The 20,160-nt window shown below is 37.5% G+C and overlaps 1 protein-coding gene across 1 annotated transcript in view; it reads right to left on the reverse strand.

Moving 5' to 3' along the window:
* Positions 1-1,269: 1,269 nt before the first annotated feature.
* parga (poly (ADP-ribose) glycohydrolase a) overlaps positions 1,270-20,160 on the reverse strand; it is a 29,917-nt gene continuing 11,026 nt past the window's right edge. Inside the window, exons 8-18 of the mRNA XM_079855076.1 lie at positions 18,768-18,860; positions 17,810-17,964; positions 13,608-13,687; positions 13,425-13,485; positions 12,750-12,825; positions 10,387-10,534; positions 5,587-5,665; positions 5,315-5,423; positions 4,987-5,092; positions 2,913-3,041; positions 1,270-2,224 (exon numbers count right to left, since the gene is read on the reverse strand). Coding sequence (XP_079711202.1) covers positions 2,037-2,224; positions 2,913-3,041; positions 4,987-5,092; positions 5,315-5,423; positions 5,587-5,665; positions 10,387-10,534; positions 12,750-12,825; positions 13,425-13,485; positions 13,608-13,687; positions 17,810-17,964; positions 18,768-18,860 — 1,224 coding nt within the window. The 3' untranslated portion in view covers positions 1,270-2,036. The remainder of the gene's footprint in view (positions 2,225-2,912; positions 3,042-4,986; positions 5,093-5,314; positions 5,424-5,586; positions 5,666-10,386; positions 10,535-12,749; positions 12,826-13,424; positions 13,486-13,607; positions 13,688-17,809; positions 17,965-18,767; positions 18,861-20,160) is intronic.

Raw genomic sequence — 20,160 nt, forward strand, 5'->3', positions numbered from 1 at the left:
GCATTGTCATCAATCATCACTGGGCTGCTATCATGGTTGTTTCAGAAGTAAAGCAGACATGATTAAAATACAGCATTAAGAAAATGCCAAATGCATGATTTTCAGGATCAAAGTGTCATGCGTGACACTTTTATATGTGGAAAAATATACAGCAATTCAGACTCTTAAATAAATAGAGATCTTAACAATAGATGCAAACACAGTGATAGTTTGCACACGTGTACTATATGGAGCAGCACTTTTTCAAGCTGTGACCACAAAACAGTGCAGAGTAGTACAAGGTGCAGTACGAGTCAGAGGTTCATATCGTGGAGCTGTTATACACGTCATTATAATAAAACATCTACATTTGTCCCTCTCTGCTCTTGATCAGCGCTATAATCGAAACTAACAAAAAGCGTCTTGTAACCAAGCACGAGTAAGGTCATGCAATTATAAGTGAAAATGCCATTTTTGTGCTCTCTGACTTCAGCTCTTGAAACAGACGGAGCCAAGAGCCTACTTTACCAGGGATCTTATTAAAGGCAACCGTCATTTAGAATGTAAAAAAAAATACACGTGATTTGATACTTCCATGCCCACAATTTCATTCTCTATGAAACAAATGTTGACAAGAATGTAATGCTTCTTAACTCATTTCAGTGACATTTAAATTTCTATTAAAGTCTGACCCTTTAAGGACCTCAGTATTTGAGAAAACAAGGGGATACTGCATCCGTTTTAAACCAAGAGCGCATTTATAGGGGACCATCGTTTGGTCCTCAAGTGGTTCTTGTGTTCCAGGTTGAACTGATGAAAACGTTCAAAAGCATTTGAGGATGATTAGAAACAGTCATAAAGGTGGTGATCAAAAGAGGTCAGTTAGGTCAAATTAGAACTAGAAGTGGCATTATTCAATTAAGGGGTATAACGTGCTGGACAAAGCTAAAATCTAGGTCTTTTAGTCCGGTTGATTGTAGGATGATTAGAGTTGGACAAGAAAGATTGTTTTATATCAACTGAAATGTGACTTAAGTGAATTTAAAAGATACACATTAAAGATAAATCATAACGTACCGTAACAAAGACTAAGGATAATTTTTCATTGTTATGACTTGGATAGATGGCATTGAATTTGTAATTTAGCATAAATAATTGAACACCTAAAACATAAGTAGTCTACTGGCTCTGCACTATGTGTCAACTTGGGCAATGCTTTTGATTAGCATGTCAAAAGATGTCCTGAACATGTATATAGCAAGCAGAAAGAAAGAAACAAACAACAATTTTCTGAATCAACAATTTTAATTATCAAATCATAATAAAATAAAGAGCAAAACATATGAAAATATTCACTACCTTTAAATATCAACCCCATTTCTTAAAGGTGCCTTTGATCAAAACAATAATTGAAACAGTAAAAACCTTGACTGTAATAAATTGCTAAAAATGTCATGCAGAGACTATATATTTTTACACATTTTGAATTTGCAGCAGCTCCATCAGCGTGATTATACAAGTTGTTTTTCAACAGTTAACATTTCCTTTTCACATCTTTCATTCTCAAATCTGTTCACTTTTCAGCAAAACTTTTCCCTTTACGGCTTTGTGCAATACATTTTGCAATCAAGTCTCACGGGGGACCTTACTGTGGTTTTCATGCATACTTTGTTAATTATCTCTAAACACTTTATTCTGAATCACTGTTAGTTTCTGGATATGAACAAAAATATTTAAAAAGACTAAACCTTGGTCACCCATCTTATTTAATTCCATGCAGTAAATTTGATCCCAGGTAAGTTTGTGTGGCATTCTAGGAAAAACTCCCCTGAGATCAAACCTTGATGATGTTCATCAGAAATAAGGATTTACAGTCATAGTGACTATTGCTATACTTCCTGTCGCCTTATTCATAGTGACTTCAAACTTATACTCACTGGTAGAAAAGAAAGGCATAATGTGCTTCCCTATGTCTCATAAGACAATCACCCAAAAAGTCTGTCTAAAGGAGAAGAAAGCACTGAGGCATTTAGACAGGTTCAGTTAGCCGTTGGCCATTAATGGCAGTCTGCAGGAGAGGGGGAAGGCGCAGTGGTCAAGTTGCTGTCGCTGGGGCCAGGGTTGGGCTCCGTTTCCATATTTGTACTGACCTTATCCATGATATACCCATATAGATTGATGTTAGGCCACTGGCCATGCTTAGACACTACATTGGAGTACTGCTTTAAGTGGGAGTACAGATCGCCTAGGAGACAGAGAGAAAGAGAGAGAGGAAGAGGGGAAAAAAAAAAGATTTGAGGGATGGTGAGCATCATGGCGTCAGCCAAGTCCAGAGCCATTCATAAATCACAGAGCACACAAGTTTACTGCCGTCTCCACTTTAGTACAATAGATGGCTGACAGCGTTTTCTCAAAAAGGTTTCAATAAACGTCAGAAAGGAAAAATGGGACAGAAACAGAGAACTTCACAATACCGAAGAACACTAATGGTTGCATCATTTAATTATGTAAAACAAATGGCTCAATATTGCAGGAATTTTGAAATTGGTAAATGCATTCCACATTAAATTAATAATAATTAATATTAATATTATAATTAATAATCTAATTAAATTTTAATTAGCCAGTGTATTTTTTTTTCTTGCATTTATCTATATACATATTATACAAAATTCAGCTTTGGCATTCAAATATTGAATAATTAAATCATATTTCACAATGTTACTGTTAACATTGCATAAGCATAAGAGGCTTGGTTAGCATAAGAGATCTTGCCGACCCAAAAATTTTGAACATCTGTCTGTCAGTCTATTTTTTATTCATACATAAACAATGTATAAAATTACATCCACCTCCAATAAAAACAGGACATCCATTTTTATAATGTGTGTCAGATCTGATACAGAACGAACCACACGTAGCAGGCCTCTTACCAACAGTGACGCAATTGTCTTTAAGAAAGGTGTACAAGACATGCACGTCCCTCATGAGTCTTTCATCTCCAAATGTGAAGTAGGCCACATCTCTCCCTGCTTCAGAAGCTGCCATCAACTGCAGCAGAGCTGGAAGGACAAACAGACACAGTCGATTCAAACACCCACGCAATCTCATTTCTAAATCACAGCGATTCGGCTCTGTCTATTAAACCTTTGACAAACACACCGGAACATTCAAATCTGCGTTTGCGCTGCAGCTGACCCAGAGAGAGCAGTTATTATTTTTAGGTATGAAATAGCTTATTTCAACCACACAGTATCATTATTTCTGTATTACAAACATTCAAATGATCACTGACGTACTGGGATAAAAGTTTATAGTTCGGATATGACCACCGATGTCTATAGTAGAGATCAAAATCACCAGAGCAAATCACCTTTTAAATGTAACACGGCACTTCAAATAACGATTGTATCGATTACATCGTTGCACCAGTAGGTGGCGACAAGTGACTGTTAAAATTTTTTATTTGTCATTGAATCATTCACACAAGAGATTCGTTCAAAAAACACTGACTCATCCAGTAATGAAACAATGAAGTAGCCTATTGAATCATTCATTTAAGTAATTCATTCAGTCTTTTAACATTTTAAATAGACTGCAGCTATTAACATTTGTCAGAACCTCTAGTAAATTACAATGTTATTTTGTTTAGTTGTCTGTTCAGAATCATGGGAAAATCGTGATGTCTGCTTGAAGCCCAAAAAAAAATTCGGGATTCTCAATTTATCCAGAACCGTGCAGCTTTAGTCGACAAGCAAAAACTTCTAAAGCCATAAAAACCATGTAGGAAGCATTTCATATTTCGTATTTATTTCTCTTTAATGCACGCATCGCTAAACAGAAATAACATGCATACATTTATGCATGGATTCCTGTCAATGGGAATATGGAATATGAAAGGGAAAAAAAAAACAATGCAGATTTACCCCTCCCACCCCCCATTAGCACAATGAAGGGTCAATCAACCGCTGCATGCTCTATGATATATTGTTAATATTATCTGAGGGTCCCCAGAAAATACTGATAGCTGCCCAACCTAAATGAATAAAATATGGTGTAATACATCATTGATGGCATAGTGTGGATTCTTTAGTTTTGCTTCATGTTCCTAGCAGTAGAGAAAATGACTGACACATCCAATTTGTTTTTAAAAGGTAAATAATCCATGTCTAACAACCCCTATTAAGAGACTCAATCTTAGTCACCCAGCTTCAAATTGAGTCTAAAGATTTTAAATATTTAAAGAGGTTGAATGTAGCCCACTGATGAATGAACGTTGTTCAAATGAGGGCAACCAATTACAACGGGTAATCTGTAGTCAAACCAGCGCTAAACTAAACAGACTGGCCCAAAATAACCCAGCATCAAGATGAATTTACTGTGTGATAAGTCAATGGGAGAAATTAACTAGCTCCACATTCAAGCACACATGGTTTCAACAATGATGAACTATCAAAGATGGAATTATCTCATGAAACGTGCTTCCATCCTTACAACAGAAAATGATCAGCTGGCAAAGTCCCAAGCTAAGTTGCCATGAATTTATGGATGAGGCTGGAAAATCAGTTGCACTTGTAATGGAAAAGATAAATGTGTGTCGGCTGATCAATAACAGGAAAGTGGCAAAAACATGTCTTGGGTCAAAAAAACAAAGCAAGAGAGCTTCTCTGTTTTGTCTGAATGCCCAAACCAGAAATTAATAGAAAAAAGTAAATAAAAATCTAGAGATAAATATACTCAACTGACTATTTATGATTAAATATAGCATTTCACACTCTAGTCTACATTATGATGTTGTGATGCCTAAATAAAACAGCTTTGATTTGAGGTTTTATTCATTTAGTCAAAACAATACGGTCTTCTAATATCAGCCATTTATGAGTTATCACCCATAAACATGACAATAATTAACAGCTGGAATATCAGTAATGGTGAGCTTTTTAACATTGGTGCATGAAATTTGAGAAAGAAAGATTGTAGCTTCACTTTGTGAGGACCTGCATGTACCTTTGAGATGAGTGTCGCCTCCAAACGCACCGCATCCCCAGTTCCCTGTGGCAACAGCCGAGAGGTTCTGAGGGCTCGTACCATGACGCATGAAACCGCAGAATGCCTGGAAAAAGAAGTCATCCTTTATAATAGAGAAACAAATACAAGCTAATCACTGCAGAATACAAGAGACTGACAAGACGACTAATTTCATGCCTCGTTAAATTCTCTAAGCAACAGATTGACAATGTTAAGAGAATCAAAGGTCATTAGAGCTCGACAGAGGTCAAGGATTTGCCATTTCATGTCATCAGTGTGAAACACTTTGCATGAAGCCTTTGCTGACCTTGTTTAGCTCCCGGCTCATTTTCTCAGGCTGAAACTGTTCCATGAAATTCCTGTATTTCAGTGCATCCATGGCCACAATCTCGGTGCACCTCCGCTGCCACTCGTCTCTGGGCATGGGTAAAGATGTTTATTTTATTTAGGGCTTTCCTCATTTTTACCATCTTGGTTGCTTGGTTATATTTAGGACAGCTAAATACATTTTAAAAAGTGCAGGAACCCATTTAAGAGGCGTTTCCTAATGTTTTTATCATCAGAAATCCATAATGTTACCTGGGTATCTCGTCTTTGTGATTGGCTTTCCATCTGAAGCTCTCTGCATAGCCAGAGTACTTGCTATATTGCTCTGTGCCTGAAAGAAGAGCAAATAAATAAAACAAATACATATAAGTGGGTCAATTCCAACAACAGTATGCATAACATTTTCTTGTCCCCACCATATTATAGACAAAAATCGTTTCAGTTAATCACAAAATTAAAATTAGTGAGCATATAGGAAAGAGAAGCTGTTATGTTTTTTTTTTACATTTTCAACTTTCTTAAGTGTGTAACGTTGCTGTTTGAAGGTCTGCGAAGTTACAAAGCACAAAGGTAGTTATTCTCTATATCAGTGAGATATAGAACTCCCTGAAAAGCCTTGATAAAAATTAAATTTGATTGATTGATTGTAGTCTTCAGTTTTCGTCTAGGAACGAACACATCACAATATCCCTCATTTAAATAATTCCCACCCAAGGTATACGAAATAAATTAAATAAAAATAAATTCCTGGATGAGTTGCGTTAGTAGTCTGTTGAATGTCGAGGACATTGTAAGTGGTGTGACATTTCCAAAACACACTCAAAAGCGGTTGATCAATCACATTGGCCCAGTCGACCAATAAGAGCTTCTTACTGTGCTTGTCAGTAGGAGGGGCTTCATAGAGAAAGGAACTAAACAGGGTTACGTTTCCCAAAAGCATCCTGAGCTAAGTTGGTCGTAGAGAACATTGGTGGCAATGGTCTCCACAATCAACATGGGCTCACAATGCTTTTGGGAAATGCAGCCCTGATGTGCTGCAAGAATATAAAAATAAAAAAATAAAAAATTTACATTCATGCATGAAAACCTATCAGTTCCATCAGAAACAGATATATTATATATATTTGACTTTTAATTATAACTAGAAGGCCTCTCAGTAAATACTGCGCACAGTTTTCCTTATTGATTTTTTTTCAGGACACTCAAATCAAACCACTTGCTTAAGTGACCATATCTCGATGTAAAAAAAAACCAACTTCCAGACACTGCATGATCCTACAATCACGAAGACCTCCAGAATCCTCCACCCTCACCTTGATTTAATTAGTGTTTTAGTGTGTGTGGCCAGTTTCAGTGGCACTCTGACAAAGAGCAATCACAAGATTAAAATCCAGTCCCTGTACCGACGCTTCAGCATTTCTGCCAACTGTACTGATGCAGAAAGTGTGCATTAAAGAGCCTTTGTCATGATGCATTACTGGCGGGATATGATTTGCTGCAAAGGCGAGTTGCAGTGCAATAGAAACGGAGATGACGATGAATATTTCGTTTGTTGTAATAACCGTGATGGAATGGCTGGATCCATTAGAGAAGGCCGTTCCCGCAGTCATTCATTGTGGCCAGAGGTAATACTATTAAGTGGAAGGAGAGTGCAGCAGGGGTGAGAGAGAGAGGACGTAAGTGAAAGAAAGAGAAATGACTAATATCTGAGCTTGATTCCAAGTGAGGGTATTTTGTCACAGGGTGGAAAGCTCCCAAGTTCACATTGACTTTGAGGCTGATTTCCTAGAATTTTAACTCACTAGGACAGCTCTAAAAATGACTTCTCAATGGTGTATAGCCACTTCTGCTCCATAACTATCAAATCTTTTCTGGTGTTTCAGGAAATGACATATGGGTTTAAAAGGCACAAGATTTTGATTGATTAATGGTTTGTGTATCTGTGCTTTGTTTGGAAGATGTCAGAGGGCATGGGTGGATGAGAAATGAGCACGACAGCAGGTGTGAGAGTGGGCAACAGCCAATCACAGCGCAACATTTTTACATGGCTGTGACTGCACCCGGACCTGAAAAATTAGGAGTGTTCGACTACGCGAACGATTCTCTGGACCAGGGGATTTCTTTCTCAATTTAAATGTAGGTTGTAAGTTAAGATGAACAATATTCTGTTATGAACACAGTAAGAGGAAAATGCAAAAGTCATTTTGCATCACCAGGTAGGAAAACAAAGACAGAGGGCACATCCTGGTGACAACCTTGGAAGAACCTTTTTTTTTTTTTAAATAACTAGGTAGTTTTCATGTCAGTTTCTCAGGATCAAATTTCCCTTGAGAGACGCTCACAATTTTGAGGAACATGTCTGACACTTCAGGGTTGTAGTTAACTAAAACTAAAAACATAAAAAAACATTTTCGTTACCTGGAATAAAACAAACTCTAGCTGAAATTAAATATAAAAACTGAATTTATTTAGTTTAACTTAAAGGAATAGTTCGCCCAAAAATGAAAATTCTTGTCATCATTTACTCACCCTCAAATTGTTCCAAATCTGTATGAATTTCTTTCTTCTGCTGAACATAAAATAAGTTATTGTGAAGAATGTCAGTAACCAAAGTAAAAAAAAAAAAGTCATACTATGGAAGTCAATGGGGTCCATCAACTGTTCGGTTACCCTTATTCTTCAAAATATCATGTTGTTCATGCAGTCAGCAGATGTGCAGTCATCATATGTTCAGCAGAAGAAAGAAATTCATACAGGTTTGAAACAACTTGAGGGTGAGTAAATGACGACAGAATTTTCATTTTGGGGTAAACTTTAATGTACTAAAATTACTAAAACTAAAAAAAAAATATAGACAATTTTTATAAAAACAAAAAAATTAATTAAAGTGAAAACGGAAAAAACTAAATCAAAATATTAAGTTAAAAATATAATAGTATCACAATGCTGCTAAAATAACACTGTGATTATTGGATTGTCACAACAAAGAAATTTCAATCGTCAAAACCAATATAATTAAAGTAAAATTTGCTTCCAAGTAATTATTACAATTCTAAGCAATTATTTAAGTGGATAGTTCACCTAAAAATGAACATTCAAATAGAATGAAAATAATATATCTTAATTAATGCCTCAGCTTTTTTGTCTAAACAATGGAAGTCAATGTTCACCAAATCAGTTTGGTTACCGTTTTCAGTTTTTTTTTTTCAGTTGGTTACAGTTTTATATATATATATTCTTTTCAATATTGCTGTTTAATAAACAATGCAGAGAGGCAGTTCTTTTAGGCAGCTTTTTTTTTCTTTTTTTTTTTGACAAATTAATTTTCAAAGATATTTCCATAACCTTCGCAATCATTTGTGATTACGATATAAGGATTTTTTTTTTAACTTTATTGATTGAGCCAAGGTAATGTTCTCATCAATCATTCAAACCGCTTCACAAACTGATTCATTACCAAACTTATACTCAAAAGTCTTTAAGAATCTATATCTAGTAATCACAACACACACAGCCATGAAGTAACCAAACTGACTCTACTAATACTGAATTGACTAGTACTAAAATTGTTTTTGTCTTTTCATATCAATTGAGTTTACTTAAGTGTGCGTATGGTTCTGCAGCAACAGAGGTGGGAAGGGAATAGCAAGGTTCAGATGTTACAAACAACCAGTGGGGAAGTGAAGAGACAAGCTGTTTGTAATGTATCGGATACAGGACACTTACTTATGACCTGGGCTCCTCTCCAATGCTGCCACTCAGTCAAAGAGCACAGTTCATAAAGGAGGAACAGAGTGATGGAAGAATAGTGTAGGGACAGAGAGAGAGACAGAGGAAGAGGGAGAGATATGAAGTGAGAGGGAAGGGGGGTGGGGGGGGTAGGTTTGTCACTTAACGTGTTGACTCAAGCACAGTGAGTTGGAGGGTGAAGAATAGGGCAATTCAGCTAGAGAGAAATGAGGAATAACAGGGCTGCCCTGAGTCCAGCGTGAATCAATGTAATGGATTTACGTTCAAATTGGATGAGGAGGGAAGACGGGGGAGGGAAGAATGGAGCTGAATGTATACACACAAGCTTCTATGAGCAATGGCAAATTACTTGCGGCAAAAACATGCAATGTGCTTCTCAGCTCACTATATGCAGTATTAGAGAACTGTGATTACAGCGACTGACTATATAGTGGATGAAAACAAACCTGATCTCATGATTGTCGGAGCCTGCATCAAACATAAATGCCTAATAACATCCATGACTACTCTATCCTAATTGCTGGCCCAATCCCACAAAACAAGCCAAATTCATTTTCGTGATGTTCATTTCTATTAATGGTTTTTGAATGTCTACGATCTAAAACAACAAATTAAAATACTGTGACAGTGGTGTCATCATTGTGAATGACTCAAGATATATTCTTTTATTTTCAGTCTATTTGAATTTTCATTTTTAGGTGAACTATTCCTTTAAATAATTACTTGGAATCTAAACACTTAGAAGAAAGTTTTACTTAATCGAAACATACTTGAAAATGACATGCTGATGTTTTAAATGGATTAATTATTGTATTGGTGTTGATGGCTGAAATTTTGTTGTTGTGGCAATCCAATAATTAGTGTTATTTTAGTCCCATTGTATATATAATATCGCTATTATAGTTTTTATTTAATATTTTGATTGTTTTTTCCCCCGTACATTGGAAATGTTATCCATCGATCATCTATCTATCTATCTATCTATCTATCTATCTATCTATCTATCTATCTATCTATCTATCTATCTATCTATCTATCTATCTATCCATCTTAATGAAGCAGAATCATTAAATTCCTTGTGATTCCCATGCCAACCAATTATATAATGAGCCATAGGTTAATCAAAGTACAAAAATATTTTTATACTTTTTAGAAAACAGGTGTTTGAACAGCCAGAAGGGAGGAACAAGACACTTTAATGATGGCTGACATCAATCAGACAGGGATGTGTGAGGGTGTGCAGGACAGACGGGAGGGAGGAGTGGACTGTTTCCACTCCTGTGCATGTGTGTGTGTGCTGACCTGTGATGATGAGGCACTCGTCGTGGTCCAGGGCTTCCGTGAAGAGGCGTGATACGATGAGCTCAGGGTTGATGAGGAAGCGTATCTCCTCCTGGACCAACCCCATACCGGTCACCCCTCCACCCACCATCCTGTTTGCAAAGTCCACCTGCAGCACAAATAAAAACACATATTCATCTGTTGCAAAAATGTTCAGCTGGAGTAAAAAAAAAACCCCCACAATTTCATCCTTGAACATAGTGTGAAATTGTGCTACAGTATAGAGATCTATGATACTTATGAGACTGCGAGCCAGGCTGTTTGTCCAGGATGTCACCAGAGATTATAAGTTCTGGTAAGGGACAGGGTGCTAAAACGCACAGGGGTGGAAAATAGAGTGCTGTGCCCGGCAGCGCATAAAACTACAAAAGATGAGTAAAGTAAAAGTAGAGAATATTCTGCACAGTTCAGGACACCTTTCATTTGTACACTATTTTCGGTGCATGCACAAATCCAAAATTAACTTTTTGCTAGACCTGCTGATGGAAGATGAATTGAGAAAATGTATTGGAAATAAATATTTCTTATAAGCCATGAAATTGTATTTATAATTGGAGAAAAAACATAAAAAAAACAAAACAAATAAGTCCTGCAAAACAAAAGAAATCTGAAAAAAAAAAAAAAAAAAAAATTTCTTAAATAAATGTCTCAGGCGTCCCGAGGCGTTCCCAGGCCAGCCGGGAGACATAATCCCTTCAGCGTCCTAGGTCTTCCCCTGGGTCTCCTCCCGGTGGGACGCGCCCGGAACATCTCCCTGTGAAGACGTCCAGGAGGCATCCGGAACAGATGCCCGAGCCACCTCAGCTGGCCCCTCTCGATGTGGAGGAGCAGCGGCTCTACTCTGAGCTCCTCCTGAGTGACCGAGCTCCTCACCTTATCTCTAAGGAAGCGCCCAGCCACCCTGCGGAGAAAGCTCATTTCGGCCGCCTGTATCCGGGATCTTGTCCTTTCGGTCATGACCATTGGTGAGAGTAGGAACTCTCAGCTTCCAGACAGACTGTTTAAGCTTTTGTCGTATGTAATATTCATGTTTTTTAATTATGAAATGATGTCATACTACTGCACATCACACTGCATTACAAAAAAAATGCTCTAAACAAAGAGCATGAGAAGGAAGTAAGGAAGACAGACAGACAGTTATACTGCATGAGTGCTTGTTTTGTGGCACTGCTAAATTTTGTTGTGAAAGACATTTCTTCAGTGCTGTCTCCTATGCATTTTTATATTTCAAAGACTGGGCGTGTTGGCAGCAGTGCTAATATTGGCCTAGAAGAGCTTTGAAAAGGTAAACAGGGGAAGTGCAGGACCCCTTTGAGGCTGTGTTTTGCAGGCTGTCAGGCCGGACTCACTGGGCCACAGCCTCCTCAGGGAGATGGAGGAGAAAAGGGGAGGGAGGTTGGCAGGCTGCCAGATGATCTCGCTGATCAGGTCACTCAACTCCAGCTCCGACTGCCCCGCCTCTCCTCAGCACTACTGACAACCTGTCAGACCGTCCCACCCTTCCGGAAACATCCGTCAATCCGGACGGCAGGGCCCCGGGCTCCTGGGACCTCCCAGGGCTGTTCATGTGTGCCCATCAGCTGTCAGGGTGTGCCCTGCCCCGACTAGGGAGAGATGGGAAAAGGAGAGCAGGGCAGAGGACCCCGGCAGACAGACTCTGCAATGAACTTGAGAGGTGCAGGGAGGGACGTGATCGGGGCCGACGGATCTGCAGAACCTCAGTCAGCTGGATCTGCAGAACCTCAGTCAGCTGGGTCAAAACTGAGATATTTTAGTTGTTGTTTTTTTGCTTTCATTGCATGGCACTCATATTGGGTCAAAGACTTGTCTGAAATCTTTAATGACATGGTACGCCCAATATGAAAATATGAAAAATTATATTAAGAGATATATTTAAAAAAATCCAGTAACTGTATTTAGTTGCTATATTATCAAATATGCATATTCTGATGAAAACAAAATATATGCATAATAGTGGAAAAATATGTATGCCAAACTGGATGAGGCACCCATTTCCTAGAATGTCCCAATGATAGTTTGGGGAAATACTGTTTGTTTGTTTGTTTGTTTGTTTGTTTGTTTGTGTTTGTGTGTGTGTGTGTGTGTGTGTGTGTTTTCTCATTCTAGATAAACTGCCTGAATCACTTACAGCTGGAACAGAATGAGCACATTTTACATAAAAAAAATACTTAACAATTATGCAGACATGTCTTCTTGAGGAGAGAGGAAGGATGACAGAAATGGTCTTCTGTGTCAATCAAAGTAATCTCATATTTGACAGATGTCACAGTGAAAACTAAACTACCCATGCATGACATTCTCACCTGAAGCATCCCATAGCCCTCTTTCTCTATGGTGCCCTTACAGGTGATATGAAGACGGGTGAGCTGTGTCTTTGAGCTAAAGGTCAAAAAGAAAATTCCATCAATTCACTACAGGCAAAATAACAACATTAATTTACATGCACTGTAAAACAACTGCATCATTAATAGAGGCAGGCTAGAAATGCTATAGTGAGCTAGGAGTGGAAGGTTACAATCATGACTTAAGCAATTTGAAATGCAACCATCTCAGCGGTAAGAGTTCTCTAATAAGCAAAACAGGGAGGTGGTTTTGCACTGCCAGGGGAAGCACACCAAAGTGACTACATGGTGCCAAAGTTCATTTATCAAGCACAAAGGAGTGATCTCTGTGAGCTACTTTAAATGTCAGAGAGCCCTCTAGCTGTAACACATTCAAAAATAAATGTGAGACTAATACTCTTTTTTTTTTTTATCACTATGCAATTTTTCTACTTTTTCCTTTAGAACTATAAAGATAAACAAAATAAGCTTTATTGATCCCTCAAAAGGGGGATTTTTAATAAAAAATAAATAATAAATAAAAATAGAATTATACATAACATAAAACTGTATACATCTATCCTAAGTATAAGTCATTGAATAAACCCAACAACACTGTACACTAAGCACAATGAATATGCATTTAAACTTGTGTACCTTTCCCATTTTGGAATAACGTTCAAGAACTGTCTTGTGAATGTGACAAGGCCAGTGGGCACTGAAAATGTTTAAAATAAAAAATAAAAAAAACGGGAAAAAGATAAACATCATTTGTACCACATTAAGTCAGAGCATTAAAGTGTATACAGTATTTGTACAGTTTGGCAGATGCAGACTTACTTGATTCAGTGACTCTTCTGAAATAGCAGAGCAAAGTTTTGAGTTTCTCGATCTTGCGTGAGGAACCACTTTCAAACAGTCTATAGAAACATAAAGATACACAAGTGTTGATTAGGTACAAACATTAGCAAAATCAATCCACACAATCCACACGTTTACTTTCAGAGGGCAATTATCACAGTCATAAACGACTATTAGAGGGAGACGTTTAGCTTCATATATGAGCTTCAGCGCTAACTTCTGCAGGTTAATGCCTCATTCTTGGGAACACGTGAGGAGAAGTAGGCCTTCCGTGTGATCGGACTTTGCCGGTTCATCTCACAAGTCCTGTTTGCTCAGCAAGCCTGCCTGTGATGGGCTCTCTGTCAGGACAACAATGATACGGACCCACGCCTGCGGGCTCAGCCCTGCGCTCGTGTCCCATTTCACAAAGGATGGACGGAGGAACACTTCTTCATTCTTTTAAAGACATTAAGGAACTGCAGGCTTGCTTTTAAAAGTCCCAAATAGCAAAAGCCTTACAGTGATCAGCCGTGATGCCTTCCCTAACCCAGCAAATGGCTTTCTCCATTTAGAATACTGCAGTCTTCAAGCTAACCATCTTCCACTTGCATTCATCCTTCCCCTCACTTGATGTCAATGGAATAAGCAGGAAAAAAAGGGTGGAACAAATGAAATGACAGAGGAAAAGCTGATGCACTAAAAGCCCTTTGGGAAGGAAGACAAGAGTTATTGAAGCTTCCTATATATATAGTCTTCTTGATGGTGTAGCAGATTTTATGTAATGTAGCCTGGAAGGCAAGCTGTTGTTGACTGAAAATAGCTGCTTTTTTAGTTAAACTGATTGTTGACCTTTAATGTGAGAAACATATATGTGAAAATATGATTTGATTCAACAGGACAACCACTTATTAAAGGATTTTATACACCTGATTTCAATAACATGACAAGCTGGAAATTTCTGGGGCCAAAATGGACAAATGGGGGGGGGGGGGGGGGGGTGGGTAGGGTAAAATGTGTCGGTGGGTACACAATGTTGATTCCTGTGAATAAGAAATACACAAGGGAACAGTGCATGGCAGACAAAAGTGTCCAGGTCTAAAAATCTACAAACATGTTGGTGAATTGCAAATGTATAAAACCCATGATTATTTGGCTAAAGAATAGCCTTTTTTTTCTTCTCTTTTTTTATTAATCATCGTAATATGCTGATTTGGTGAAATGCTGACATTTCTTCTTATTATCAATGTTGAAAACAGTTCTGCTCCCAAATTCTTTGTGGAAGAAGTAATTTTTTTTATAAATAGAAATTACAAAAGAACAGCATCTGCAAAACTTGCCACATCTAAATGATTTAGTCCCATTAAACGAATTCAAGATCATGTTAAAATGCCATATAACTCAAAAATGTAACTGCCATATGTGACCTGTTCCTTTTTATGTGATGCTTGTTTTGACTATGTTGTATTTGTATTTAAATTGTAACTGGTGTGCCGTCTTGGCCAGGTCTCCCTCGGAAAAGAGATTCTATCTCAAGGGACTTCCTGGTTAAATAAAGGTTAAAAAAAAAAAAAAAAAAAAAAAAAATTATTTCAAAAACTAAAATATCTTATTGACCTGAAACTTATGACCAAGGATTTACAGCCACAAAGTTATCTATTTTAAGTCAAATAAATAGTTGAGTTGGTGATAGCACACATGCAGAGTTAAAACTGCTTTCTTCTTTACAAAAGCAGAGTTAAGTAAAACCTGACACAGCTTATCCTATTCACCCCTAAATATAATTCTATGAATGCAGTTGATGTACAACACAATGCAATTCTGACATAACTGAAGTTAACAAAAATGGCAATAGAAGTCAATTTAGCAGCTCCTAAGCAGGCTATAATTAACCTGAATCTTTCAAGAAACCACGTCAGTTGCTGAGATCTCATTGGTGGATCTGTATTCATAGTTTTGCAGGTGTACCGCAGCGTAGGAAAGCTTGCTTTGATGTGCACATTTTGAAACTAAAGTAAATATATCTTCACCCTGCCTATATGTCATTTCCCAGAGGGCAGACTTTGACAGCTCTGCCAAACAAGCAATCTCTAAATTGCCTGGTGCTTGATAGCGGCAGTGCTCAAGCCAATGAGTAAACTGATGGACAGTCACTCAATTAAAGTGGGCCGCACCGTAACGATCCGCACGTCTGGATACTCTGCGGTCTTGCTGAAACTTGTTTTCTGCGGCACGCTGTAGCCACGGCCCACATTGTCCTAAATAATATAATGCTAAAAAAACAAAAACAAAGAAGCATGGCAACATACACTAACTTGATTTTAAGTATAGAATGCTGGTACACAGGGTGTATCACTGTGTTCACCTGAATGACCAATTAGATTTAATGCTGATATCGCTCAGACCTTCATTATCTAGAGCACTTTGAGTATGTCCAGCAGGGAAAATAAAGGTAGAAACAAGGCAATGGATGGAAATGTCAGCCAAATATATTATATTTAGATCCTCTGTATGTCTAGGAGGTTGTATAAGTACTTAAAGTGCCTGGGGAATCAATAGCCATCTCAGCATGACAGAGTAAAACTCAGGGCTGCGTTCTTTGCCACTATGAACCACTGATGTTTTAGAGCTTTTAAAGGATGGTTTTGTTACTCTGACTTGCATGAAAACAACTTCATTACAGCTGAGACAATATTTGACTGCAATTTTTTAAAAGAAGGCATTTTAGCCATATTAAAGAGGAAGTGTCTCATTTCTGCACCACTACCATCATCAAATTAAAATAAATAGTTTCAAACAGGTCTCCTGAACAATTTTCCCATCTTCCATTGGTGGAACAAACAGAGAGTACCACTCAAAACTCAAAGCACAGCACCACAGTAGTATAACTCTATCTACAATTATCTTACTTTTAGTTGTCACTTTTCCTGAATGCTTAGTAAAAGTGCTTCAGTCAGACAACTCGACCAGATAAGTCATAATTTTCATTTACATTTGCATACAGGCCAGGACAAGGTTTAATATTCAGAATATTTATATTACATTTAGTAATTTTTAGCATTTGAAGGGATACTGGCACACTTTACCTACAGTTACAACTGTGTAGAAATGTAATATAAAACATTTGTGTGTGTACTGTAGTTTTTAAAAAATACAAAACTCATTCTACCTGATGCATAAATTAATATCAACTTTATCATTTGAATCTCTGTGACAGGGAGCTGTATGATGAGCCCTTCAGAATATCTGGCCATATGACAAAAAATAAATAAAAAATAAACTATAGGACTGGCCATATGGCAGCACAGATACCTAGTTTAAGACACATCCTACCCCCGCTGTCACACTTCGATATACTGTTGTTGAATACAAACAACATCCCCATGCAGTGAGATGAGCACTGGCTACAGATACAGGGGGATCCTGCTCAACAGAGGAAGACATCCGAGTAAACACGATGACAGACGAGAGATGGATGGCCACGCATTTCACATCAGTCTCTCTAGTATCTCATTCATTTGTTTTAATCAGCCTGTAAAGACTTGATTTAAGTACTGTACCACATGAGTGGCTTTGTTGTAGAGCTGCATTTTAAGAGGGGAGAGAAACTCCTACATGTTATTCTCTCTTCACGCTGTAAAACACTGAGGCAAAATGTATCAAACCAAACAACAGTGAATGAGGAGTTGTAAAGTCAACCAAGATCATTAAAATAAGTCTTATTTTCTAACAACATCGCGGACGTCCTGAAACTCTAAAATAGTTAATATGGCAAAGACTGAATTTACAATACACTGCAACCAAAAATTGCAGTCTGAAGGATCAATGATGATGGAAATTTGGATTTAATGATGGAAAAGTCAGAACAGTGCAAATATTCATTGTAAATGAAAAACAGAGTGGATTTGTGAATGTGTAGGAGTGTAATTTTGATAAAGTGGAGCCTTCACTAAATTTGAAACGTGAGGCCTATACATGCCACATTAACAGGCCCAGAAAAAAAAAAATCCATTGTAAATGTAATAGAAACAGACTACTAGATAACGGGAAGCAAAATTAAATCATGTCGTGACTTACCTCACAGCCTACATATAAACCCTAATTTGGATGGAAATCTAAAACCTCAGACAATCAATAACTAGACCTGCAAAATATGTAACAGCCAGGTCTCCAGAGTGAAGCCACTGAAGAGGAGGCAGTACCTGTAAAAATTGATCTCGGGGTAGTTGCCATACTCGGACTTGCGTGAGTTACGTCTGGGAAATGTACAGAAGAAGGCATTGGCAAGAAGGCAGGCAATTTGTTCCTGTGACATGGTCAAGGACTGATTCATCCTCGTCTTAAGCAGCGGGATTGGCTGTGGAAGAGGAGAGAGAGGCAAAGATAATTAGTTTAGCAATTGACCAAACAGGGAGACAGAATTACATTAAGCAAATGGCCAGGAGTAATTAAGGTGCCCTGCTGTATCCCACCAGCAGCCAGCAGCATTTACACAGAGCGTCATCCATCTCTGCTGATTGGTCTTAAAGACACTTAAGGGCAGTATAGATGACTAATCAATGCAAACATTAATAAAATGTACATAAATAAAAGAGAGCAGCTGAGCAAGGAGATGTGTTCCTTTTTAAGGGAAAAATCCTTTAATTCTTAAATGCAAATGCCGGATAAACACTATTTCATTGGCTGAGTAAGAACTAGCTTGTTGAAGGGGAAACAGACTTGACTTGCCTAAATTTATTAGTGTGTATTGAAGTGTTTTTTTTTTTTTCAATGTTAAAAATACTTTCATCAATTCTAGCTTAATATGCAACCTGTCACTCTATTAAACAGTGTTTCTAAATTGTACTTTGGAATCTTACAAATAAAGAATAAATAAATTAGGACGCATTTAAGAAAATCTCCCCTAACAGTGTTGTTCTGGTGTCAGAAATTAGGCTGACGGATGTCTAATAGTGGCTTCTTTTCGTGCAGCTCCTAATGAGGCTGTTGTGCTCATGTGGAAGTGTCCTTCACTAGCCACTGGTTTTACACTGCAGCACGCTGGGCCCATTGACCTTTACCAGCCAGACATGATTATCACTACTGATCTATTTCTGCCCCAAAACCTGAGTGTCTGTCCCAGCCAATGTGAAGGACACCATATGACTTTGTGTGCCTTACCTGGGTGCAAATCTTGGGGGTATCCAAAACCAGTTTCACCATCTTTGGCAATGTGACGTTTAAGAGATGCTTTACTTCATAACTTTCCATACCCTGCAAGAGAGAGATTAAATGTGTTTCATAGCTGCAGCTGATAGAGGTCATTCACTGGATAAAAAAACAAAAACAAATGAAGAAACAGGTCTGTTCATACTCTAAATGTACACCAAGGATGCATTTATCCCATTGAAGATAAAGTAAAAGCTGTAATATTGTGAAATTTATTTAAATTTAAAATATGTTTTTTTTTTTTATAGATTCTAAAATGTAATTTATTCCTGTCATGGCAAAGCTGAATTTTCAGCAGTCTTTACTCCACATGATCCTTCAGAAATCAATCTAATATGCTGAATAGGTGATCAAGAATCATTTCAATTGTTGATCATTCAATTCACATCAATGTTGAAAACAACAGCTTTATTTTGTGGAAACTAAAATGCATTTTATTTTATTCTTTGATGAATAAAAGGTTAAAAAAATAAAATAAAATAGAAGTCTTTTGTAACAACGTTAAACTCGCTGCTGTCACTTCTGATAAATTTAATGCATCTTTGTTAAATAAAAGTATTAATTTCTATTAAAAAACATTGCTGAAACTTTTGAACGGTAGTGTATATTTGTCTATTCAATTGTTGTGACTAAACACAATCTTATGAATGCCTTCATTGCAGTGATACCTCTTGCTTAGAGAACAAATCATACCATTGACTATTACCAATTAAAGATTGACAACATTACCATGTTATGTCCTCAAACTAATAAAGAAAAAAAACGGAAAAAAAAATCAAAATGTCAACTGTCTGGTACAAAATAGAATAAATAATGAAGCCTTTTCTCTGCTCCTGGGGCTAAAACAACATTTAATGGGAAACAACTGTCAGAAAAAAGAGCCATATTGTTGAATAAGACACTTGAACCCAGCTGTCGACTTGTCATAGACAGTATTATTCAGGTGTCAGAAAAAAAAAAGAAAGGATAGGACACCATGGTGTCAGAATGACATCAATAGGTGAACAAAAATTGTTTGCATTCTGGGCTGCTGGGGAAAAAAAAAAAACCTTGCTTCAACTTTTGCAAATAAAACACAGAGCCTGAGGTGCACTAAATAAACACAATAAATGTAATATTAACCTTATTAGTGGAGTTTCGATGGGCAATCCAAGCAATCACTGTATCTCTCTATTGCCTGGAGCATCAAAACAGCTGGATTCAGGGAGTTTAATAAATAAAATCCCTTGGTTTGTCAGTGTAGTCAGTGCAAGAAAAAAAAAAAAATCTCACTCATATCCGCAGAGGTAGTAACAAAGCTTGATCTACAGCACAGAGGTTACAAAAACGTAATTTTGCAGAGCTC

The sequence above is a fragment of the Squalius cephalus genome (assembly GCF_949319135.1).
Source record: "Squalius cephalus genome assembly, chromosome: 21".
In the NCBI taxonomy this organism is placed as follows: Eukaryota; Metazoa; Chordata; class Actinopteri; order Cypriniformes; family Leuciscidae; genus Squalius; species Squalius cephalus.